Here is a 19,575-nt window from a genome sequence, read left to right as displayed (position 1 = left end):
AAACCCGGGAGTCACAGCGCCGTGTTCCAAGACGGACACGGACGGTCCAGGGCCCCCGGCTGCTAGCGTCCTCACGGCAGCAGCGCGCCGTGCTTTGCCGCAGGCCCACCCGACAGCAGACCTGCCCCTGACAGCAGGCTCTACCACTCAGCCTCCCCGTGCCCGTTCCTGGCTCTGAAACCCACAGCTCAGGGGACCGTGGTGAGGGTCGACTGAGAGACTCATGCGGAGCGGGTCTGGGAAGCGCTCTGTGGGCCACGCCCCCCACGGCCCTGGCACAGAAGCTGCCGGTCAGGACAGGCGGAGGGAGGGAAACCATGCAGGACAGGGGCTGCTGGCTCCAGGACCACCTGGACTAGGAGCACCCCTTACCCAGAACACCTGTCCCCAGGGTGGGACTGCCTTCCTGGGGTGGTTTTGGAGACTCAAACTGCTAACAGCATGGTACCAGCTTCCTAAGGAGCCTGGCCCCTGACTCTGGGCAAGACTGCCTTGGGGAGCAATGGCACGCCCAAGCGCCCCCAATTCCAGAAAGAGGTCAGTGAAGGATGGTGGTGAGAGGTAGGCTCTGACCCCCAACTCGGACTACTCCCACTCACGGGACACAGCCCACTGGAGCCCACACCATGCTACACCCTCATACCACACACAGGGTGGGGGCGGGAGGGGGGGGATGTGACAGTCACATCCTCAGTGTGATGACTCTCAGATCCAGACAATGCCAGGGATAAAAGTGACGATGTAGGTTCCTGGGCCCCAGCCTAAAGCCTCTTGATTCCACAGGACCCAATTTCTTTCTTTTTTTGAGAGAGAAAGAGAGTGCGTGCTGAGCATGGAGCCCAACACAGCTGAGATCACGACCTGAGCCAAAATCAGAGTCTAACGCTTAACCAAATGGGCCGCCCATGCGCTCAAGGGCCCACTTTCTAAGAAAGGAGGCAGGTCACACGCATGCAGGAGGGCCGCAGGTCACTCTTGAGAAATGCTGCCGTACGCCTGCGACTCGGAGCACAGCTCAGATCCCAGCCAGCGTCACCTTTCATTCACCAGGAACGCAGGCTCCAAGGGCCACTGGGATGGGCCTAGACGGTGCGCAGCTGACCCACGAGATGTGTGCACCCCCTGGGGGAACGCGCAGCCCAAGGAGGCACGTCCCTGGCGTCCACGCATCTGCCTTCCTCCGTGTCTGTCACGCCCTCTAGGAGACCAGCTGCAGGCGACTAAGAGTTCTGCCTAAATAAGTGCTTGGAGAACAAGCGTCATGAGTATTATTCACATTCTGGGGAAGTAATAATTGACTGTTTATAAGATACACACTGTACTATACTATAAAATGTTATAAAAATAATTACATGGAATAAATCGTATAAATACTTAAAGACTTTATTATACGCTTATGTCCAACTGAAACCCACGTAAACAGTTACACTAACACATTCTTTATGTACTGTACTTGAAAATATAAAATACCAACTTAAAGTACTTCTCAGATTAAACGAATTTTTTTTAGCTTTCTCGTACTATAATAAAATGGAAAAGAAACCGTACATAAAACCATTGGGAATTTTTTAAAACTTAATGTACCTAGCACAGTTAATATTCCCAAGACCACTCTGCCAGGGAGAATCAAACGCATCGCTCTCGAAGACATGCGGCCCGGGCCGTGTGAGAACTTGCGGACCCAAAAGACGCACATCAAGGACAGAGGGGCAGCTGGAGCACAGCCCTGCAAGCCCTCCAGGCCCCGCCCCACCGTCCCCCAAGGCCAAGGACAAGAGCAGGCCGGCTGGAGGACAGGACGTGGATGCCACTGTCAGTCACAGCCTGCCTGAAGGTCACGGTGACTCACACTAGACCAGGAGGGTCTTCGGGCAGCAGGACGATGAAGTTAGGAAGGGGGGTGGTCCTCCCCTCGGATGCTTCGATACTTAGCCATGTCTTCAGGAAATACTTTAGAAAGTTCTTGAATCAACAGACTTTTAAATTTCTGAGAAGAAAAACATACAACATCAAAATACCTTTGTGACCCATGCCCCAAGGGAAAGACACTCCCCCACCTCCCAAAGCCTCGAACTCTGCGGAGAGTGCGCGCTCTCTCCCCACAACCAGCCATTCCCACACAGCCGGCTCATCCCCATGGAGGCACCGGCTGCCGACAAAGGCCACGGAGCTGGACCTGCATCAGAGCTACACGGTGAGCTAGGTGAAAGGGAATGCTCAGCGCAGCACATAAGAAATCCTCCGGAGAAAACCCCTCGCATTAAGGCGCCAGCCATGCAGCTGGAAATGACTTCTGCAGACAACACACGTAACAGGAATCTTCAAGTAATATTTAATTAAGCAATTATTAACTCAAACGACATCAAACTCACTGTGTGCAAACAGCCTCATCAAAGCTTTCAGAGCACCTGGAAGCCTGTCTACTCCAAATGCTGCGGCTGCTCGGTCCCACTTATCAGCGTAACGTGTATTTGAATCCCTTAAGAGCAGCTAAGTTTCTGCCAGCGTCTCAGAGCCTTGTCTAAGTCCTACTGAAAAGCAGCACTACGGACAGGAATGAAGACACAGCATGAAACATGACATCCTCCAGGGACACAGCCCCGCTACGGACAGCTGTGCAAGCCGCAGCTTTCAGGAATTTAAATACGTGGTCCACTGAGACAACGAACGCCACCGAACTGCGGCGCGAGACCTGCACAGGTCCCTGGTGACGCAGACGGCCAGCGGGCCCAACAGATGCCCCCGAAGGCAATGATCCCCATGGATCCCTGCCAGCAGGCACCCACGCGCCACAGCATACCCAGGGCCCACGGCCCGTGCGGAGCAGGATGTCTGCTCAACGCGCACAACGGTACAAACAGAGCCTGCTACGGATCCGGGCGGCATCCCGTCCCCAGGTGAGGCTGAGCTCAGCAGCAACTCGGCCCCAAAGTGACCCATCAGGAAGATGGGGGTGCCCCATGGACAACCACGGCTGCACCGCAACCTGAGGGCCGGCTCCCAGGCATCAGTACAGATCAACACAGATCACCGGGGTGAGGTACTTAAGCCCTGTGACCCCAGGGCAGCCGTGGCCCCATGACCGACACATCACGGTCACCCCAACAGCCTCTCTGCTCATTCCCGGCACCGGGCCAGGAGCCCGAGCCCAGAGGCCAGCGCATGGCCGTCCCTGCACACCGTGGACAGTAGCGAGGAGCTCTTGGGCACGGGGCACCCGCGGGAGCACCACACTCACGCCCCGATGTCCTGGAGCCCACACGGCCGTGGCAGAGCTGAAACAGAGGAAAGAGGAGGCGGCATCTTCATCAGGATTTAGGAAAGGCTGGTCTGCAAGGCCTCTCTTGAGAGGCGGCACTCTGCGGCCCTGAGAGCCTGAGCCCAAAGGACAGTGGTGTGCAGAGAAGGCACCAGAGCTCCACAGGGAGCAGCCGCCTGAGAAGGAATGGAAGGAAACACAGGGGTCCGGAGGATCCCCAGCAGCAGCCACGATGCCCGGGAGGCAGGAGGGCGCGCAGTCCAAGTGTGGGGCCGCTACAGGGATGGCACCAGCCATCAAAGGAAAAACCACACACATACCCCAATCTGACCCACAGCGCAGTCAGTTCAAGTTACAGAAACAAAACCAAAACAAGGCCCTAAATATTTCATGTTTATGACGCATGGAATTTTCTAGTACTCATGAAAGCAAAGCAACACAGAGAGGACGCCCTCTGTGCCCAACTGCAGGACAGGGGACAGAATCCAAAGGGGCCTGGGACGCAAGCACAGGAGACGAGCTTTAGACAACCAGAAGGGAATGCTCTAAAAGCTGGAACCAGACTCCAGGAAATGGCTTAGTAGAGGAAGTGAAAAGCATCGCAGTGCAAGCACGAGATAGGAGAGGCTCAGAGACACGAACAGTTAGCCAGCGCCAATCAGCATCATGGAAATTAGCCTGGACTTCGCTCCAAGCAAAGCTGCACTCCACTCCCGTTTGTCCCCACAAGGCTCCCTGAAGGCTGCCCTCATCCACGGCCCATTACGTGCAGAAATCTCAGCCATGTAACCATGTGAGACAGTTCACGTTTTACCAAGTACGGAGAAGAATGACAAGGTCTATTAGTCAAATCTGCCCTGACAGGATTCCTGTTCGGACCTAGTTTTCTGCTTCGAAGAGCCTTACCTTCATTGTGTCGATCTTGCCTTTGACTTGTTCATTTTTGGCCAGAGCCCTCTCCAGGCACTCTTTGGTGTAGAGTTGGGGGTTTCGTCCTTGATCTATGTATCTGGAAACATGAAACACCTCAATTAACCCTCTCACGGCCAGTAACCTATTCTCCGTTTTCTGATGCGAAAATAGGAGTTAGCTCTGAGGAGGTGCACATGGCCTTATTTAGAGAAAACTGTGTCCAGAAACCAAGTGAATTAGGACTCTTTCATTTATGTAAGTACAGATGATTTGATCTCATATTACTTCTAATAATGTGACTCAAGAAATCAAGGAATGATCACTTATAAACCAAGCTTCATGGCTCTGTAACTCAACAGTTGTAATGTTTGTGATCTTCCAAAGGTTTCGGAGCCAGGAGCCCTGATCTTCACAATAACCTGTAAGGTCAGGCGGCTCTTTTTTTTTTTTTTTTTTTTTTTTTTTTTTTTTTTTAAAGATTTTATTTATTTATTTGACAGATAGATCACAAGTAGGGAGAGAGGCAGGCATAGAGAGAGAGGAGGAAGCAGGCTCCCTGCCAAGCAGAGAGCCCGATGTGGGGCTCGATCCCAGGACCCCGGGACCATGACCTGAGCCGAAGGCAGAGGTTTTAACCCACTGAGCCACCCAGGCGCCCCAGGTCAGGCGGCTCTTGACATGAGAACTCCTGTGGGCCGGGGTTTCCAGCCTGAGCAAGAGCAGGGAGCCGGCCAAGGCACAGCCTCCGCTCCAGGCACAGCCCATCGGTTCCTGGGGGAGCCCTCCGTAGAGGAGCCTTGGGGCTGCAGGAGCGGGTGGGGATCTGCAGGCAGGACAGCCCCAGCCCTGCCCACCCCAGGGTTATTTACAAACTGGTCCGCCACTTTTTGGGTTTAGGGGCCCCGATAATACTACTTTCCTAAATACATCCCAGTTACATGAATTTAACAGAGATTCTCTCCACTTATTCCTAAACTCTAAAACTGTTCTTGAAATTTTTGACACTTGCCCCCAAAATGCCATAACCCCACACACTTCATCAAGCATACTGCCTAGATGAATATCCACATTTACCACCAGTGGGCCACCTGCTTGCTTCTGTACCTTACAGACCTTCATACCAATTAAATTATTCATTAAAAGAAATCACCTTTATGCTCCAGCGGGGGAAAAAAAAACCTGTCGCTTCAGATCAAAAAACGTTACTGTTAATGGCATAAAAACTGTCCTTTAATTATGACATATAACAAAAAAAATCAATAAATCACATATTCCAGAAATTCCATTTTATTGCCATGTTTTTGAAATGACGGAATGAAAGAAGCCAAATTATGGTTTTTCCGAAAAAAATACATATGTTTCTGGAAACCAGCAGACAGGCTCAAGTGTCCTAAACAAATAACCATCTCAACAGTGACAGCCTCCGGACGGGGCTCTTTGTCGAAGGCCCAAGTGCTGAGCGCCGCTCTGCCAACACATCAACCCCAAGTTCTGCACAGAAGGCCAAGGTTTAGTTTTATCTTCGCTACAGTGTGCCTGAAAGTGTGTGCCTGACAAGGCCACTGAGGACCTGGAAATTCCTCCTGCATCGTGCAGATCCCTGGAGAGTTTGCACCTGCAGCTTATCAGAGCTCAGAGGCCAGCTCAGTCCCAACCCCCCAGATGAATCTCAACCATCCTTTCTGCCCACTGGCTCTGGCTGTGCCTGCGGCTGTGGCTCTGGTCGCCCAGGCTTCACTGCGTGCTGCCACGAGGCAACCTTTCCCCAGCCACCTTTCCCTCGTCTGCCCTTCAGAGTCACGTGGCAGCTGCATTACATCCATCCCACACGTTCAAGACCAGAGCAGCACGACTGAGGACACTGCAAGGAAGGCCAAGCAGCCTCCAGCTGGATGCACTTCTTGGCAGGCACCCTCTGGGAGTCGGGAGCTGTAGCACACGCACAAGACCTTCACTCCTACCTATACCTGAGAGCTCGGTGGGTGGACAGAACACGCTGAGAACACACGACACCAGAGCCAGCAGATGAGGACAGAGCCAAGACCAGGAAGAGTGAAGCCTGTGTGTCCTGTGATGGGGGGATGGGGGGTGGGCAGCAGCCGACCCGTGCTGTAACTAGGACTCCTATTCCTGCCCCTCTGCAATGTAAGAGGGTCACCTTTCCCTTTACCGTTCCAGGAAATCTGGTGACTTATTTGCAGTTTTAATGCAGAAAGGACTAGCATTCTCGCCGTTCCAAGCCGGCTCCACCTAGGTCGGGTCGGGGGGGGGGGGGGGGTGCCCTTGCTGCCTGGCACAGAGAAACAGGGGGGGGCCCAGGAAGGGCAAGTCCAGAATTTCAGTCTTAAGTCTGAAACTTAGTAGCCAAACAGCCCATTGTAATTATTTACCCAGTCCCTTCAGCCATGAAATCTACCCGATAAAACCTAAATCATACAACCTGAAGAGTTTACTTCCTGGAGGCCTTCGCTGGGCCACAACTGTGAGAGGCACATACCACTCTCCCAAAGAAAACTGTGACCGCCCTTCCCAAATTTACTTAGCCTAAGAAGCCCCCCCCTCTTTTTTTCCCCTCCAACCGTGCAGATCTTCACCATCTCCTAGAATTAGCACTCCCAGGTCGGTTTTGAAGATACAACAATTTGCTTCTCAGGCTGCTTCTGCCTAGATTTTTCTTTTTTTCTTTTTTTAAATAATAGAGCCCACATAAGACTTTCTACTTCTCAAGGAAAAAAAGAAGTAATAAGGCTGCACTTTGTCTAACCAGGACTCTGAAGGCCTATGATGTTTTCACATATTTAATACCCCTTTATTCACAATACAATATTGAGATTTTAATTTTTAATCCTATGAAAACATAAGCTCCCTGAGAGCAGGTGTTTTTCGCTACTTCCTTCACTGGCTTATCCCCAGGACCTAGCCTGTGCCTGCCACAGAGCAGGCACCTAAATGCCAGTGGTTGAAAGAGTCATTACAGCACAATACGACAAGAATTATACTCCAATGAGTATCACGAATGATACTTACTCAAACACTTCTAAAGGCACGGTAATGTCATGAAGCGGCTGCCTGCACTTATCAATATCCTGTAAGCCGGTAACGATAAAATTCCTGAGGGAAAAAGCAAAAATGGGGCATGTGGTTAATTCTGAGGACAGCAGGAACATCACCCAGCTGGCCAACGAGAGCTCCACACGAGTTCGTTACACAAGCCAGGTGAGTGGCTCTTTGGTTAAGTACAGAATTCCTAGAAAAGTCTGGGGGTTAGGGAATACCCTCGGAGATCGGATTTTCTTTCTAAAGTAGAAACTGCCATATTGGGGGATAAAAACCGACCCTTCTGAGAATCTGATGACGATATCGATCTTCTCTCAAAGATAACTGTCTAATGTGCACCTGGTTTTGTGTGCGGTATCAAGGAGCACATGGGGCTCCCACTTAATCCACCCTTCAAATCTCAGGGGAGGAAAGCCATCCCTGTCTGGTTTCATTTCAGCTCCCGTCTGGAGCCTCATGAGATCACCAGGCCAGTCCCCCAGCTCTAGGTTTGTAAAGCTGGGCGGGCGGCAATTATGTTTGATATCTGTAGCCCCTATAAAGCTAGGAGACGTTCTCCAGAGCATTCATTCTGTGTGTCTGCCTCTGGTCCATCCCAGACCCCAGCACCAAGGCAGGCACAGGGCTGTTGCCAACAAAGTAACTAAACGTCTGCACCCTTTCTCACCACCATCCCCCTCTCCAATTCCTGCACACCCAGGGCTGCGCAGCAGGTAGTTCCACAACCTTCGGGCCCAGTTTAGGGCACTCCCCCGAGAAGTCCTCCTTCTCTCTGGGGACAGGGACTGAACTCCCCATAAGGGCTCAGGAGAAAACTGCCCGAGGGAGTCACGCGCAGGCGAGGGCGGGCTTTATCAGGCCCAGAAGCTGCACTGTCTGACCAAGACGTCTCCAAATGGGGCTTCAAGAAAAAGTCCCAGCAACGGAGGGAAGAGGGCCCAGGCCCAGAGGAGGCAGCGGAGACGCGCCGCTCTCTGCCAAGCCCCGGGTCCGCCCCCGACCCCAGCTCCACCGCCCTGGCTCCCCCATCTGGCTCCCGAACCCACCCCCGGCTCGCCGGCTCCGGCTCCGCCCCGGGCGCCCCAGCTCCACCGCCCTGGCTCCCCCATCTGGCTCCCGAACCCACCCCCGGCTCGCCGGCTCCGGCTCCGCCCCGGGCGCCCCAGCCCACCCCCAGGCTCCTCGGCTCCACGGCCCCCCGCCCCCTGGCTCAGTTCCCCACCGTCCCCACCCCGGGCTCCCCGGCCTGGCTCCCGGCCCCCCCTCGGGCCGACGCCGACGACTCGGGCAGCCACTCACAGCTTCTGGTTGAGCCCGGCCTGGCTGCTGGGCTGGAAGTCACTGACAATGATGCCGAGCTGCCGGATGTTCTCCACGAACTTCTCCAGGTGCTCCTCCAGGTGGTCGAACTTCTCCGCCATGTCCTCGAAGCAAACACCGCACAGCGTAGTCCCTCTCCGCCGCTTCCTGCTTCCGCCTGGGCCCGCCGCCACTTCCGTTTCCTCTGGCGGCAGGAGGCGGGGCCTGGGGCGGGGCCTAGGCGCTGGGCGGATTGGGCCCTGTGGGCGTGGTCCGGACCTAGGACTGACGTGTTGGGGGCGGGGCTTGACTGCGGGCCTGCTCAGACGTCTGCTGGGCCGCTCCAGCATCCCTGAGATGCCCGGGTGAGTGGGATTCTTGAGGCGTTAGTCCTCAGGACTGCCCTGCGTGCTCTGAGGGCCACCAAGAGTCAGCGGTGGGGACCTGCGAGACCTCGTTCTGCCTCCACTGGCCCTGGGCAAGTCCCCTCGGCTCGGAGCCTTCGTTCTTGTCCGTAAAACTGGAATGAGTGTGGACGGCTACTGGAGCTTAGACGGGTTAAGACTGAAGCACAACAGCAGTGCCTATGCCCACGAGGAAAATGGCTTCTTTTTTCCCCGAATACACAAATTACAGGTATTCACTGTAAATAATGAAAGCAGCGCAGGAAGGAATATAACGGAACGGGGAAGAGACCCTGAAATCCTGCCCCGACACAAGCCATCTTTGAGATCTCGAAGACCATCCATTCCTGCATTTCTTGGTGCGCAGGGTCCAGCAGGTTCCCTGCCCACTCTCCTGGAGGCTGGCCTCCCTCACCCAGGGCCAGGCCCAGGCCCTCTTGGAACCACCCAGCCTTGGCCCTGACCCTGAAATGCATCTCAAGCTGGGCTTTAGACCTGTGACTTTCCTGGTAGCGGTCGATCTGCCTTCCCCAAATGAGTATGTTAGCCGCCAGGACAGCTCACAGAGATGATAAAGCCTCGTGTCAGGATGGAGGCCTAGCACTGACTGCTGCCCGTCCCACCAGGCGCCTCAGTCACCGACACGCACCATAGAAGGCAGCATCTTCCCAAACACCCGCAGAAATGGAAATCCTAAAGTTTGCATGAACAGCCCAACAAAGATACTTTCCCTGCCCCCGAGTTGGAGCCCTAGAGGTCAGCGGTGGTCCCCATTCCTTCCTCTGGTATGTACTTAGCACCCACCTCCTCTAACTCTTCTAACCACCTTCCACTCAGCTCTCCCTTCCCCAGTGCCTGCCACCTACCGAAGTCAGGCTTCTCCCACTCTGGCCAGCTCTAACAAAACAGCGCCCTGTGGGGCTTCCTATCAGGAAAGAATGACCCTCCTGCTGCACAGAGCCTGTAGTAAACCGCTCTTCCTTGGTCTCACTAGAATTCTGCCTTGCTCACTTCACTCTTGTGCTTAAGGAACTTCTCTGCCCGTTCTCCTAGGACTAACTAATGTTTGCTCCTACAATAACCTTTCTGGACTCCTCTGGCCACAGTGATTTCTTCTTTTACTGAATATCATAATACGCATCATCCTCATGTCTTGGGCAAAATGAGGGGGCTCTTTTTCTAGATGACCTCTCCCAGATGTGACCAAAAATGAGAACCCAGTGAAGGTAATTGATTTGTCAGACTTACTGATCAGGGACTCCAATCAGTGTGGTGTACTAAACTCATATGGGAAGCCTCTGTTCTGCTCCGAATACACAGAAATGTTAGGTAAAATACCTCCCTCCCTATTTGACAACAGCTAACTTCAGGGGAATTGTAAAACAAAGCAGAAATAAAGTACTTTCCAAAGAAGAAAAAGATGACTGGAGAGAGATCAGGAGAGGAAGTGACCAGTCCTCCATTTCATGAGAAAGAGATAGATACTGATGGAACATAGGCTTTGTTCACTCTTTATTTTCAAAATTTAAGGTATGTCTTTAATAGAATATATAATGTCTGAACATTATCTATTGGGAATAAGGAAAACATAATCAATTCACACATAACACATAACACAATCAATAGAAGGTAAGAAACAGAATGCATGAAGCAAAGAACAAACATGGAAAATAAACAAGCACAAAATAAGACGAAAGCATTAAGGACAGGTACGTTGGTGATCACAATAACAGAGTTAAACACCAATAAACAGATTTAACAACTTACTTTAAAAAAGACTCTCAGGGGCGCCTGGGTGGCTCAGTGGGTTAAGCCGATGCCTTGGGCTCAGGTCATGATCTTGGGGTCATGGGATCAAGTCCCACATCGGGCTCTCCGCTCAGCAGGGAGCCTGCTTCCCCTCTCTCTCTCTTTCTCTGTCTGCCTCTCTACTTGTGATCTCTCTCTGTGTCAAATAAATAAATAAATAAGTAAAATAAAAATAAAAAAGACGTTCAGATTGGAAGTATTATATGTTGCTGATGCTATGGCTCTTATTTTAGTTTAGCTATGTGGTTTTCCAAAGGCCCATCTAAACAAGCACACAGAAAGGTTGAAGGGGTAGGGTACACTAGATATGCTAGGCATCTAGGATAAAGTTGTTAAAGCATATAAGAACAAAAATTAGTAAAATGTAGAAAGACCTTTTTAGCGATAAAGGGAAGAAGCCACCAAGATGACCTATTAATATTAACCTATAAGCAACTAACACAGCCTTATGATACCTAGCATGAAAACTGATAAATAATGAGGAAACATTCAAAATCCATAGTGAGAACAGGAGATTTGGAATACCTCTCTCAGAAAATGGGACTGCATGAAAGGTTCACTATCATAAAATCTATTATATAATTAAGTCCATTAAAGACCAAGGAGAAAAACATCTCAGGTATATTTTAAAAATAGACGTTTGACAAAATTCCACCAAGGTCATGATTTAAAAAACAACAACAAGAAGAAAACAAATAAAAACCTCTGGGAAAAAATGAGAATGAAAGAAGTTTTCTAACGTTATTTAAGGACAGTCACTAAACACTTCCACTGGACGCAAGGAGGAAAACCCAGAAGCATTTTCATCAGAGTCGTGGACAAGCCAGAACACCCACGGTCACCCCAATTGCTAAACACTGCACAGGAGTTTGGCCTCCGCTATCATCAGCCTGTGTGTGTTTGTGTGTGCGCATGTGTGTGTGCGTTTTGACGTAGAAGGCTTCATGAATTTGCTCGTCCTCGCAAAGGGGCCATGCTCATCTCTCTGTCTGGCTCTTCTGACATTGAACTTCTATGTGCCCCTTAACTTGCCCTTAAAATTCCTGGGTATTTTGTGCCTTAGCCTCCCAGATGTATGTCGGTATTCTCGACTTACACATCCCCCAGGATCCCAAACATAGGTGAACTAGCTTGATAAATGATTTTTGATCAAAGACCAGGGGAAAAGAAGACAAAGGAAGCGATAAAAAGGAACCAAATGTTTACTTTCCTGTTAGGGCTGTGATCCCCCCAGGAAGCTGTCCTTTCCTGCTGGGTAGATCCTAGCAGCAACTTGCTTTCCAAATAATTAAGAGAAGTGGGTGCTTCTGCGGTTTTCGCTTCTGGCTCCCTCCGTGGTGCCCCTGTCCCATGTTTGTACTTCTGCGTGATCCCGCCTTACTGAGTTGTCTCTGCTGCCTCCTGTATGTGCAAATATAGTCCCAGTTGGGCCGGTTTCTAAGAGCAGGTTTGTCCTGAGAAAGGTTACCCGTTCTGCTCTGCTGCTTTCGTCCTGCCTGATGATGTGCCCTGGGTCTGTGATCATGTTACTCTTGGTATTAATTCCCTAGTGCTGCTGCAACAAAATATCATCGGCTGGGGGCTTAAGCGATAGAAATGTATTATCTCACAGTTCTGGAAACTAGAAGTCCAACATCAAGGTGCTGATTCCCGAGGCTGCAAGGGGAGTCTGTCCCATGTCTCTCTCCTGGCTTCTGGGGATTGCTGGCCATCTTTGGTGCTCCTTGGCGTATAGAAGCATCACTCCCATCTCTGCTCTCATGTTCATGTGACATTTTCCCTGTGTATATGTATTTGACTTTCCCCTTTTATGAGGACACTAGTCATACCAGGTTAGGGCTCATCTTAATGACCTTATTTGAACTTGATTATAACTGAAGGACTCGATTTCCAAATAAAGTCACATTCTGAGGTCATGGACATTAGATATCTTTTGGGAGGGGGCCTGTGAGTCAGATACAATTCAACCCTTAACCCCCTCCTCTTCTGTTCAAGAACACTAGCCCTTGCTCTCTGATCTTGACCATAGTGTGGTTAACTCAAGGCCAAATCCTAATGACTGCAACTATGCTATCAAAGCTCCTACATTTCTGAGACCTGCCATTAGTCTATCAGCTCCCATTTTCATCTTCACAGACTTTCTCTTTCCCCTCTCCTCTCATGTGCAGAGCTAGAGTGAGAGCAAAAATGGAAGGTTGTAAAGTCAGACTTTTCATACCATCCCAAACGAAGCCGTTGAAGTCCACTGAATACAGGAGAATTAAGAAGTATTTCTAGATCACTTATCTCCCTGTCGGCCAAAGTCATTGCTCCACAGACTACTGTTCTCTGCTGAAACCAAAAGCATTTCCAACCCACTGAAACCTGCACTGAAATTCTCCCTTTTCTCCTTAAACAGCTAACAGCGGCTGCTTTTTCTTTACTTTGCATTCTAAGTACTGTTGATTTGTTGTAAGAAATGTTTTAAAATGGAAGCACGCCAGGCTCCTGATGTAAATGGAATCAGGCTGGAAAATCCCAGCAAGTCAGAGGGTGAACCTGTTGGGACACTGCCTGCAGAACAAGCAGAGCTCTGCTGACCGTAGATTTTGCCGCTGTTTTCCCTCTGAAGTGGACTTGATCTGCCCCTGGGAAATTTCCTAACTTCTAATACTTTGTGACCTTGAAATCTGGAGGCTGTATTTTTCTTTCCTTTTTTTTTTTCTTTCATTCACATTATTGCTCTATCAGCAATATTAGTGATGCCATTTGGAACTTTTTTTTTTTTTTTTTGCCATCCATTGTAATTTATTCTGAAAACCAGACTTAAGTTAAATAAAATGAAAATAAAAAAGCGGGGGTGGCTATTCTACCAAGAGGGCAAAACAGCTGGTTTGTGCTTTTTCATTTTGTGAATTTCAGCACAATAGCAGTTCTGGCAGAAGGGGAGATTTGAAACTCTGTTATTTTGATGCTGCTGATGATGGTGATGGTGGTGATGTTGATGGTGATGTTGGTGATGATGATGATGGTCATGATGATGATGGTCATGATAGTAGGGATAATGGTGATGATGATGGTCATGATGGTGGTGATGAAGATGATGGAAATGGTGATGGTGATGATGGTCACGATGGTGATGATGTCATGATGTTGATGATGGTGGTCATGATCATACTGAGACAATATCTAACATTCTATTGAACATTTTATATAGATCATTTCATTTATTCTTCATAATCCTAAGAGGAGGCTACTGTAATTTGCACCATACGTGGTCAAATAAAGCCAAAAAATTTTCCCCAAATACAGAATTGGAAGCAAAATAACTCCAGCTGGGAGAGGATGCTGATATTGCTTTCCCCCAAGTGCTGCATTGACAAATGAATGTTCAAATAATTAGATGCTCCATTCTTTCTATCAGGTTCCTATGTCAAAGAGAGAGCATGCCTTGTGCAATAAAAAATAGACGTCGTTCCATGTTTTTACACTAAAAACTGTTGAGAAACCATAAGAAAGCTCACCTATTTGCTTTCATATGCAACATTTCTGGTTCTACCTAGAATTCTGTGTAATGAGTCTGTGACCAAGATTTAGAAAGCAACAAGACAAGATTACACTCTTATGGCCTATGGATTGGCATGTGAGCCAATCAGGAAAGGTAAGCATGCAATTAACTTTCATTATCAAGATTTTTTTTAATATTTTATTCATTTATTTGAAAGGGAGAGAGAGGGCACAAGTAAGGACTATAGGGAAAGGGAAAAGCAGACTCCCTGCTGAGCATAGAGCCCAATGCAGGGCTTGATCCCAGGACCCTGAGATCATGACCTGAGCTGAGGCAGAAACTTAACCAATTGAGCCACCCAGGTGTCCCCACTATCAAGTTTTTATGGAAAATTTGTTGCCAGCTCAACAGAGGACAAGATAAGCATTACAGAAATAAGGATGGATAGGATGAGCCATCCAACTCTTTAGCAAGTCGTATAAACAGAGGAACATAAATTTTTTAGACTTCATACCGATTTTCACCGTGTCAGCTCTTTCAGCACGTGATGTCAGGCCTGATGTCTCATAGGCCTGTGTAAAAACTAATGACATTGAGCTGACATCTAAGTTTGTCTTAAATCCTCCAAAAGAAATTAATTGTGCTCTTCTAATTGTGATGATCCAGAAAACAAAAGTCTTACCTTGCAGGAAATGACAGGGCACATGGACCTGGATCACCTGCTTCTGGCTCTGTTTGAGAAAGACAGATAACTGGGACGCTGTCCAGCAAAGAGCATCTGCAATAATTCCTTTTGTCAGGAAACAAAGTAAAAATGTATTAAAATTCTCTGATTTGGAAGATGGAGTTAAGAAGGGACAGGGTCTGGGTTTATACAACTTTGGACAGACATGGTAAAGTAATGCCAGGGACACCAGAACCTCTGTTAACCTCTCTGACCTTCTAACAAGTGGTAATGGTTCTGCTCATCTAGGTCTTCTGCTTCTCAGAAAAAAAGGCTTCTGAGAAGCAGATCCTAAGAGGGGATTAAGCATGCTAGAAAATTTTTAAAGGGGAAATCTATGTGAGAAAAATGAGGAGGGAGCCAGAAAGGGCTGGAAGAAACATCCACACACAGGTCCAATACGAAGAGAAAGAAGAAGGGAAGGAAGTGAGTTCTAGATCCGTGTTGTTCATGGTGAACACTGGACACTTGAAACGTCACTACTGCAACTGAGGAACTGGATTTACTATATTTGAATCCATTTGAGTGCATTGAACTGAAAATAGCCTCAGGCGACCAGTAGCTCTGGTATCAGACATCAAGGCCCTTGAAGATGGAGGAGCAATGACTTAGAAGTCATTGGAGCCTTGGAATGACCCGTGGAGTAGAGTTGTTCCACTAAAACGGACTATTTGCCTTGGAACATTTGAGTAAGAGAGAGAAAAAAGTCAAATTTTTAGGAAACTTAGTGTAGTGTGGCATAATATTTACAGCCGTGATGTGGACGTTCACTTTCAGAGGTCGAATTCCAGCTCTGCCGCTCAATCCCTGCATGACCTTGGGCAAGTCACCTAACCTGCTGTGCCTCAGATTTGTTATCACCACACCAGGTAGATGACAAGTACATGAGACACTCGAATTGTAGTGAGAATCAAATGAAGTAGTAAATATTATTATACTAATAATATTAATAAATATTAAACACCTAGAATATCCTGTCCACTAGAAAATTCTCAGCTATTGTATGAAATTTGGGGTCTCTTCATTATAGCATCTTAACTTTGTACTAACGAAGACACATGGGTTTGAATCATGGCTCCAACACTCACTGCTCCTGTGATAATGAGCAAGTCAGTGCACGGCTTTGTGCTTGTTTTCTCACCTATAGAATGAGAGTTGTAGGGTTCTCAGGGTTCATAAATAAGATGATGGAAGTACAGTGCTTAACACAGTGTCTGGCCCCATTAAGCTCTCGAGATCTTAATTAACTATTATCACAGAATCATGTTTACAGTATAGACAGCCATTGGGGTGTCTCCCCTGTGAGTGTTCCCAGGACAGGGAGTCATTTTTCTTCTGGTTCTTCAATGATGAACACTGTGAAGATATTCAACAAATGTTTACTCAATGAATGAATTAATGATTAATTAATTAATGACTCTTCAAGCACTAGTTTACTGAAAACCCAACATTCTGGCTGTTGAAACACTGCTACTGAGGCTTCCCTTGGACGTCACATCCTGATGGCACTCTAATAGTACACCCAAACAAAGGTATTCTTGCCCTTCAACACAGATCAGCCCCAGGCACAGCAGCCCTTCCAACACTAATGAAAGAGTTTCTCCATAGCCTCAGCCCAGCACAAAAACTGGCCAGGATGATTCATCCAAGTGGGCCATTGGGAGAGAAGCCTACAGGATCACTCCCATCAATTCCTGTTCATTAAGTGCATGTTCCTGAGGGTCTGGTAATAAGAGGTGACATGTGGCTGCAAGCTCAGAGCCTTGACAAAACCAACATGTATCCTGACTCCCCCCAATCCCTTGTCCTAGGCAGGACACTGACAGGAAAGCTTTGTTCAAGTCCTTGCTGGAAGGGAGACAGACCTGGGATTTTACCTGTGGGGACCGCCAGAGGAGGAGGAGCTGGACAGTCCTGGTGGCCAGAGACCCAGTCTCCTTGGCTACCAGGCAGTGAGCCCAAGGTCGAAGCGGTGTATTAGTTAGGGCTCCCCAGAGAAACAGAACAATGGGATACGTACAGACATAGAGAAAGAGATTTATTAGAGGGAACTGGCTTGTGCGATTATGGACGCTGAACACTCCATGTTGTTCCATCTGCACGCTGGAGGCCTGGCCTGTGGGGTAATTCAGTCCTAGTCTGAAAACCTGAGAATCAGAAAAGCCCCAAATGTGAGTCCCGGCTGGAATCTGAAGGTCAACAATCAGAGGTGTTGCTGTCAGAAGGCAGAAGTCTCGGCTCAAGCTGAGAACAAATGTGTCCTTGTTCTACCTGTTTGGTCTATGTAGGCCCTCAACAGGTTGGATGATACCCACCCACATCGAAGAGGGGGATCTTTCCTCAGGCCACCGGTTCACATGCTGGTCTCTTCTACAGACACTGTCACAGACGCACCAAATGCTAATGTCTTACCAGCTCCCCGGGCACTGCCAGCTGTCAGGCTAACACATAAAATTAACCGTCTTGGGCAGGGAGATATGGAATCTTTTATTCATTTTTTATTCTTCTGTCCCACCCTAGGGCAAGGGAGAAAACTTTGCGGGGGGAAATGTCTACCGAAGTTCCTGCCCTCCGGTAACTTACCTTCCCGTGGGGAAGATTTGTAAGTGGTACCATCCGTACTCGGAGCAGAAGGATCATGTAGCATCTTGGCTTTGTCAGTGCACATGAAATACTCTTTAGAAACTCCAGAAATACATGGGGGTCAGGTAGGAGCCCCAAGAAGGAGGCCTGAGATCCAGCGTCAGGGCAGGCAAGCTAAGCAGTAGTGGACTAGGGTAAGGGGGACACACCAGCCCACTCTCTTCTCCTGGTGAGCCTTGGAGGCAGGCTGGGGGCCTGCATCAGCAGGGCAGGCCGAGCAAACAGTGGGCGCACAATACATACTTCTTGCTTGAGCTTGTGCTGCTGGTCATCTCTCTTGAGTCTTGGAATGGAAGTGTAGAGAGTCAGAAGGAGCAGTTATAACCAAACACTACACCAGCTTTTGAAGTCTTCACACTCATTATTCCCATCCTCTTCCCCACAATAACTCTTTAAAGGACAAGGAGTCTTGTCTTTGGTGTAGGGAGAAGCCGAGGACCTGATGTGGAGGAGAAAAGCCTCCCAGGGAAAGCCACGATGAGTGCACGCTCCGGAAGAGAGAAAAAGCAGGCTGGTGGGACGGGGAAGGCAATCTGAAACCTTCTCCTCCTTCTTTACCTTCTCATCACCCAATACAATGACTCCTTACAAGGGCTGCTAGTCACGCAGGGACTGTCGGGAAATGTGACGGGGTGTGTGGTTGTCACTGCACTTGGGAAAGCACTGGAGTCTCCTGTTGCTGCAAATACAGTGGGTTGAAACAACACAGACGTATCCTTTTCAATTCTAGAGCTCAGTGTTCTGACATGAACCTTATGGAACAAAAACAAAGGTGTCAGCGGAACTGCATCCCTTCTAGAAACTCCACGGCAGAACTTGAAGTCTTGCCCTTTCCGACTTCCAGAGGCTGCCCGCATTCTTGAGCTTCTGGCTTGTCTGTCAACTCTGGAGCCAGCGGCCACGTCACACCGGCCTCTGCTTCTGTCCTCACATCTCCTTCCCCGCCTCTGAACCTCCTGCCTCCTGCACTCACAGTCTAAGACCCAGTGATAACACTGACCCACGTGGAGAATCTGAGCTGCGACCTCCTACTGTGAGGTCCACTGATGAGCAACCTTAATCCCACCTGCTGTCTTAATTCCCCTCCTCGTGCAACCTAACATGCAAGTTCCAAGGATTGGGGTATCTTCGCAGGGGAGCAGTGTGCTGCTACCAGGGGGACACTGTGGGCACACAGTAGGTGGGGGACTAGGGATGCTAGTCACCGTGAGACTGTCCCACACACTGAAGGGTTCCCCCCCCGCCCAGAAGACCAACAGTGCCCTCTGAAGAAACACAGCTAGAGCCTTGCTATCCAAGATGTTTGGCGTGTGGCGGTGCAGAGAAGGAGAGGGTAGCTTAGTTTTGCATGCTAAATTGCCCTTTGTGTTTGTAATTACAACATCAAAGAAAGGATGAAAGGGGGTGAGGAAGAGAAACCCAGGGAAAGAGAAACAAGGTGGACCTCTGTGCAGACAGTCTACCACCCTCTCACGCAGAGGCTGGAAAGCTGGAGTTACAATTCCCAGACTTCCTGCAGGAGACAACGCTCCACCCATGAAAAGCACTCACATGAGCTATCAATTTGAGATTGAGTCCAGCAGGAAGGCGGTGTGCCTGTGGCATCCACACTGCTGGGCAGCCCTGAGCACAAGTAGAGTGTTAGAGTTTCGGACAGCTTCCCACACCACCCTGTTGCTGCAGGGGCCAGGCCTTCCAGTGCAAGACAGAGCAGGAGCTTCTGGGTTCAGGAGCTGGCTCTGGGACTTCCACCTGGAAGCTCTTTCTGCAGCTCTGCCGTGGACTCTATGCACACACTCCCCGCATTCGACCACTCTCCCTGCTCACCAGCTGGAGCACGTGCATGCTGGAACCCTGCTGGGGGGAGGTCTCCAGCAGAGGATCTCGTTAAAACTATACCGACCTTTGTACCTGTATTTACTGGCAGGTGCAGGACACACAGAATGTAGAATTGGAGGACGTGAGAGCGTGGTACATGACA

The 19,575-nt window shown here is 49.4% G+C and overlaps 1 protein-coding gene across 1 annotated transcript; it reads right to left on the bottom strand.

Annotated features, from left to right (window-relative positions):
* Positions 1 to 1,362: 1,362 nt before the first annotated feature.
* On the bottom strand, positions 1,363 to 8,709 carry MED10 (mediator complex subunit 10). The gene is made up of 4 exons (XM_045998915.1): positions 8,528 to 8,709; positions 7,199 to 7,282; positions 4,166 to 4,268; positions 1,363 to 1,987 (listed from the first exon to the last, which is right to left on the bottom strand). The coding sequence occupies exons 1-4, from the start codon at positions 8,647 to 8,649 to the stop codon at positions 1,889 to 1,891; spliced, it is 408 nt and encodes a 135-aa protein (XP_045854871.1). The 5' UTR covers positions 8,650 to 8,709; the 3' UTR covers positions 1,363 to 1,888.
* Between the last annotated feature and the right edge of the window lie 10,866 nt (positions 8,710 to 19,575).

Source organism: Meles meles, chromosome 3 (assembly GCF_922984935.1).
Source record: "Meles meles chromosome 3, mMelMel3.1 paternal haplotype, whole genome shotgun sequence".
Classification (NCBI taxonomy): domain Eukaryota; kingdom Metazoa; phylum Chordata; class Mammalia; order Carnivora; family Mustelidae; genus Meles; species Meles meles.
The sequence above is the reverse complement of the archived record's forward strand: the minus strand, read 5'-3'. Positions and strand labels throughout refer to the sequence as shown.